At 32.2% G+C, this 6,827-nt stretch overlaps 1 protein-coding gene across 1 annotated transcript; it reads left to right on the top strand.

Moving 5' to 3' along the window:
- The first annotated feature begins 1,043 nt into the window (after positions 1-1,043).
- LOC130463769 (uncharacterized) lies at positions 1,044-3,576 on the top strand. Its single transcript, XM_056832995.1, has 4 exons — positions 1,044-1,203; positions 1,353-1,598; positions 2,053-3,021; positions 3,145-3,576. The coding sequence occupies exons 1-4, from the start codon at positions 1,137-1,139 to the stop codon at positions 3,192-3,194; spliced, it is 1,332 nt and encodes a 443-aa protein (XP_056688973.1). The 5' UTR covers positions 1,044-1,136; the 3' UTR covers positions 3,195-3,576.
- The last annotated feature ends 3,251 nt before the right edge of the window (positions 3,577-6,827 follow it).

Genomic DNA, 6,827 nt, shown 5'->3' with positions numbered 1-6,827 from the left:
TTGTAGAAGTTAAATTCACATGTTGATCGAAGAGCTCTTCTTATTCAGTTCTTGTATTACTTTTGTCCTTCTTAGGGCAATAATTTTTTTTTAAAAGGTCGACGTGTCGAATGAGATGCAGACTTACTAGTACTTCCTGCTGGTGATATCCCATATCTTAAAGTTGTGACCCGTGTTAGAATTCATTGGTCAATCCTTATGGTTTCATCATTCAAGTCCAAATAGTAGATCGAGCAATAATTTTTTTTATGGCGCTACGCATTTATACTCCGTAATATATTTGGTATTTAATGAAGGATGAATAATCACTCTTTTTAAATTTTCAGTACCTCTGGACACAACTGCTTAAGCATAGGCATGCCTTACTGCTAACTTTTACGGTATTTGTTTAGGTTTCTTTATCATCTAAATGTACAATAACTTGTTATTTTTGTCACCTAACATTCTTGACAAAATGTTATTGGGAGTTCCATCATGTTAGATACTAATCCTTATGTCATCATGGAGGAATATTGTGTACCTGATTGAATCATATCGACCAGGTCTTCCATATTTGATCAATGTTAGTTTATTCACTTGCCTGTAAAAGTGTTGTGTCATTGGTCTGACTAGGTTTCCTTGTCTAAGGTAATTGAATTGCTAAGCAGATAGACTACTTGTATGTAATATCTTAAACTTTTAAGTATTGTTCATGCATATATAGTGTAACTGTTTCTCTTTTATTTCGTTATGAATAGTACGTGTAAACTTTTCCTTATGTGATTATATCATTAATATTCTCTAGTGTGAGAGTTTCTTGCAAAATGTAGGAGGGGGGGGGGGACGAAAAAATAATTGGTTAAAGAAATAAAATACTCCATTTTTCATGCTTGAGGCTGATGTTTAGGAAGTTAGTTATGAAAATTCTGGACAATTTATCAGGTGCAAATTGATATCTTGCCAAGTGGCCAAGTAGAACAGACTTCCTTTTACAGCCATATGTTTCTAACTATCCTAGCAAGGACAATTTAAACCAAAAATAACAACAATTCTTCCTCCCCTCATATTTTCGTACATATTTAACTCTTACCAAAATGTCGGAAATCATTAACTTCTGGACATAAAATTAACTTACCATTTTGTTGTTGTTCAAAAATATGGCTGAAGTGGATGACATGCAACAAAATGGAGGAACAACCAAAACTGTAGAACAAGTTCTTCACTGTAATATAATATTGACTGTATATTATTAATGATTATTTATGTTCTATACATTTGTGTTTTTTTTTCTTTTTTGTTGTTGATTTTTGTTATTTCTGGTTTCGTGTTCCTGATTTAACTCTGTCTTAAAAGACAATATGAATTGTGTGCAGCTAAGAATCCAACACCTTGGAATAAATCATCGGTGATAGGAAGGGTTCATAATCAAGAACATGACCACTTGCACCTTGGAAAGAAATTATCTATTCTTGCCAAAGTAAAAGAGAAGGCTAAAAAATGGCGACAAACTATAGTAAAAAAGAAATATGGACGGGATGGTAATCATACACCTTCGTGGGGTGTTGTTGCCTTGGAAGATTATGAAGTTGCAGAAGAACCTAAGGATCTTGGATGTCTAGGTATTGTAACTCAAACCTTGTTTTGGATTTATTAGTTTAGATAAAAGATTTTATTGCGAAAGGAAGCCAGAGTAAGAAGAACTATAAACCTATTATTTCTCCTTCCCTCCACCCTTTCTCATGAAATGTGATTTCCCATGTTGGGCATACATCTTTCCAAATAAAATTTAGACATTGTTATGTCATTTCCCCATTATAACATGGTTTTAATTTTCATAGTGTAAACCTTTATTTTAAATAAGGTTCGTACGATTACACATGTGATTTAATCTCTAACACTAGTTTATGGAAGATGATGGATTTCTTTTAAAAGAAAACTATATTCTTGTTGAGAAATGACCTTAAATATAAACAATTACTTAGTATGTGTTGTAGTGCCCTTAGTTGAAGGTTTTTTGTAAAAATATTTTCACCTAGACACTCTTTCAGTGATTACAAGTTCTTTATTCTTCAGCAAATGAATCACAAGATACACCCAAGGGCTCCAAAGAAACTATCGGCCAACTTCAAAGAGCAGGTCTATTGATATCTGATGGTCAGGTGGGACACAAGCTTCCTACAATGATAAGGAGGACAACTAGACATGCTTTGGGTAAAAGCCACTCCGAAAATCTAGGAGGGAACTCATCATTAGCTGGAGTGACAATTGATGAGGCTCCTCGTGCCCTGAGCTTAGGAAATCATTTAAGAGAAAGTCATCCTAGTCCGAGTAAGTTCACACTCGATACAATGATTGCCAAAAGGAATTCCTTTAAGCATAAAGATAAGTTGTCTTATCCTGAAAAGACAACAGAAACTATGCTTACTGAAACAGATGTCATTAAGGAAAAGGAAGAGCATTCTAGTAACATGAAATGCACTACTCAAAATGTGATTTCCGAAAACACTACTTTTGAGGCAATAAAGGATCCTTCAAGTCCCAAGAAGGACAATGAAGAGGAGGGGGAAAGGCCTCATAGTCTCACGAAGACCATTGAAACTAGGGGTGCGGAAAACATCTATTCCACAAAAGAGCAAGAGCAACAATATCCAACTACCAAGAAGACCATACCTAAAGCTACGTTTGAGAAGTTGGCACCAAATTATGCCAATGTTACAGAAGAAACATACAATATCACATCAAATATCCAAAAATTGTATATTTCAAGCCCTCGGAGCACTGGAGATAAGCATATGTCGGACAAAGGTGTTTCAGTCAAAGAGTATTTGAAAATTAAGTTAGAGCCCGGGGAAGATGAAAGGGCACTATCTCAGGTAATTACTGAAGTAATTAGTCCTAGGAGGAGTCCCACTGAAAAGGGTGTTGTGGAGAAAGTAAAAACGGCTGTAACTATGTTGCTTCATACTGATGATCCATCTGTCGCTTCAACAAATAGTTCAGGGCCATATTCTAAGATCCCAGCGTCCACCAATTCTCAAGAAGGTATCCATCCCATTATCCTGTCAATTAACACTATTAATTAATTCAAAAGCTTATTATTTGAAATATTTTCTTTTGGTTTGTATCTGAAATACATTCTTGGCTCATTCATTCATGCTCTTACAGTGCATGCAGTTAAGGAAGAAAACCAAGGAAAGGTTCTACAAGCTAATTAAAAAGTTCATATATCTCTTCTTCTACGCACTCTCTCTTCTTTCGTGTGTGCGGAAGTTCGAAAAATGAATTAAACCGTGCAAATATTCCGCTCTTCAAAATTTTGTTGCTAATTCCATAATATATACCCATGTTCTTCCACAACATTACAGTTTTAGTTTCCCGGGAATGTTTTTTCTTGCAATGTATGAGGTTTAATCAATTGTAAGGTATTGCCAAATACTCATTTGATGTTGTGCTTAAAGATCTATTGTAAGTGATACTTGAATTTTGATCTGTATTGTTTTAGTATCTCTACAATAGTTCATGAAACCTTTACTATCTCTATTACTATCACTACTATGTATTATAACCTGTACTTTGTAATAGATTTGTATTTTATTACCTCTGTTCATGAACGTTATTTATGCCTAAGAATATATGTCTAAAGTATGAAAACTTTGACCATAAATTCTTACTATTATATACATCAAAATGTTATTAAGTAACATTTTGTTAGATTGGTGTCGATTTATCTTTTTCGAATATCAAATTATAAAATTTATTTACATACGCAATTGGATATATTAGTGGTTAAATATTGCAATGAAGTCCGTGTAAAGAGTAAGTGTTAAAATTTTTAAGGAACGGACGTAGTAGTAATCAGGGACGTCTTAAACATTTCGGAGACCCTGTTCCAATATTATACTAATCTTAATGGGACCCTGATCAAAATCAATGCCGCAATTAGCCGGTTGAATTAGAAAAAATGAAGTAATTAATTAATGAAAAAAATGAAATTGCATCACTAATTACAACCAAAACGAAATTCAAAAATTGCATCACTAATTACATCAGAAGTTAGCCTCCAGTGATACTAATTGAGTAATAGGTCTGCTCCAACCAAATCCAAAATCTTTGCTTCAAATTTACAACAATAAAAACCCAAAATCACATCAATAATTCAATCTAAAAAGTGAAAATAAGAACATAAATTATAAACCTCATGAATACAAACTAATGAGGCTAATAAGAAATTTTTACTCATGGTGGGGCAAGCTCTTCTATTCTGGTTCATGGTTTCTCTTGGCTATATGGTTCATTCGATGGAGAGATTGAGCTTCAAGAAATAGTGATGGGTCTTATCAATACACAAATCTATCATCCATTTTACTAAAAGTAATAAATGTATCACATAGGGAACATCTTGATTGAAAGCTACACTGTTCTGAATAGTACCTCAACAAGTTTGTTGATTGTTCTTCAACACATCCTGAAATTACACTCCTTCCCAATTCCCAGAAAATAGAGCATCACAAATGATCAACTAAAAGTTAGGAATTGAAATTTTGAAGGTAAGACAGAAAAGCCCCAATCATATTTTGTGTAGTTGAAATTAATTTGAAGAATTAATAGAGAAGAAGGATAGAAATATATATATATATATATATATATATATATATATATATGTATATATATATATATATATATATATATAGGGTCACTATTCTATGAGAAGATCTCTATAATGAGAAGAATGAGAAGGAATCTTGACCTTACACATAAATAGAACGAACGGACGAAATCTCACGAGTGCACTAAATACAAATGCACTAAATTAAATACAAATCAGTAAAAAAAAAAGCTTGTACATAAACAACCCACCACCATTATTTTTTTCTCTCCTTAATCCTTCCCCTGCTATGAAGAATCTAGATACGTTCTCTCTCCTCTTTTAGATCACAATATTAAATTTAGGAAAGATAAAATGGTGTTGCGAATAAATACATGGAAGCATGTTCTACCTTTCTTCAATTCGTTCAATTCCATGGCAACAAGTTTTATCTCTCCTCTGTTAATTGAGTTTCTCCCTCCTCGATTTCATCGGAGTTTTGTCGTCGCCCCTGCTGAAATTGAAAGCTTCTATTAAGGTGTTGTCTGAATTAGAATTTCTCATTTCGTATTCTTTGTTATTTCATTTCTCAAGAATTTGTAGATTGAGTTTGGTTGGAATTTTGTGCGGCTAACCTAAGAATTTTGTTTTTGATTTTGGGTTTTTTGAAGACTTTTGTTGGGGAAATTTGAGGAGTGTAAAAGATAATTTGAATTGAGGAAGATTTGAGGACGAAGAACAATTATAGATGGATCCCAAATAGGTTAGCAAGATTTGCTCATTTTGTGTAAATGAGCAGAATAATTTGCACATTTTGTTCAAATTAGCAAAAAAATTATTAAATGAGCAAAATTTCAGTCAATTTCGATGAATGTTTATGTCTCCTCCATGTTTCACTTCCAATCGGATCTTTCACTCCATATGAGAAAATTATGTGTTCAGTTGAATTAAGCTTCCTGATTCAATATATATATATATATATATATATATATATATATATATATATATATATATATATATATATATATATATATATATATATATATATATATATATATATATATATATATATAATCCCCTCCAATGAGAAGATCCTTATAATGAGAACAATGAGAAGTAATCAAGACCGTGCAACAGTATTAATCCAACGATTGATATTTGATCTTTGTGATACGGGGTAATAACGGAGAGTATACTATTACAAAATTAAAAATCTATAGCTTTGAGCCTTTTGACCCGTAAAAGCGAAACATGTAAAACAAAAAGGATAGCAGAAAACTCCTTCATTTTTGCCCCTCCACTTTCTCTGTCTTAAATTGATTCTCCTTTCGTATTTCTCTCTCCTCCATATTTCTCCTGCTCATTTCACAAAAAAGCAGATACCTCAATTTGTAATTAGATTTGATTATATAATCTATTGTTGATTTACCGCTATTGGATGTTTGTGGTTATTTATGATTATTATTTTTTCCTTTCCGGTCTGAGCTTTTAATGAGGAGGGTGATGGATGTCATGGTTGAGGAGGTGAGAGAAAATGGAGCCTAGGAAATCGGAAGGAAATTTTACATGTAGTTGAATGTTTTCCCTCCATATTTTCCGGTTCATTTGAATGTGTTTAATCTCAATCTGTTCAATTATGGCAGCAACAATTTATTATCCATATTGATTTCAAACAACCATCATCACCTACACCACTTCCAGATCAGTGCTGGTGTTTTTCTTTTTGTTCCGTATCAAAAATTTTAATTTTTCTGGTCTTTTTTATATTTTGAAGGGGCAATTTTGATCTGTGTATTTCTCATTTAATTTGGATATGTGGATGATCAAGGAGAGTGTAAATAAGAAAAATGTAGGAGGAGCTTTGTAATTAGGAGTGATCTGATCTCTTTTGTGTTATTATTCATGTTGTTTAGTAGTATGAAATCGATAAGAGGGAAAAATAAGATGTAACAGAGCTCAGATACATTTTCTCATTTTTTTCCAAATGAGCAAAAGAAAAATGAAATAAGCAAAAAAAAAAAAAATTACATGAGCAAAAAAGATTCAAACGAGCAAAAAAATTCAAATGAGCAATTCTGATATGACCATACACGCGGACACTTTACATTCCTTCTCATTCTTCTCATTATAAGGTGTCTTCCCATTTGAGTGAATATATATATATATATATATATATATATATATATATATATATATATTTTTTAACGTATATTTAATAAAGAATTTACGAATTTTAGAAATAAATATATAATTAGCGTATATA

This window comes from Spinacia oleracea, chromosome 6 (genome assembly GCF_020520425.1).
Source record: "Spinacia oleracea cultivar Varoflay chromosome 6, BTI_SOV_V1, whole genome shotgun sequence".
NCBI lineage: Eukaryota > Viridiplantae > Streptophyta > Magnoliopsida > Caryophyllales > Amaranthaceae > Spinacia > Spinacia oleracea.
This window is presented reverse-complemented; position numbering and strand designations above follow the sequence as displayed.

Excerpts from the sequence above, each read along its gene's own strand:
- LOC130463769 (XM_056832995.1), top strand. The coding sequence starts at position 1,137 with ATGGCTGAAGTGGATGACATGCAACAAAATGGAGGAACAACCAAAACT. Across the intron at positions 1,204-1,352 it reads TGTAGAACAAGTTCTTCACT|CTAAGAATCCAACACCTTGG; the intron begins GTAATATAATAT and ends AATTGTGTGCAG. Across the intron at positions 3,022-3,144 it reads GTCCACCAATTCTCAAGAAG|TGCATGCAGTTAAGGAAGAA; the intron begins GTATCCATCCCA and ends ATGCTCTTACAG.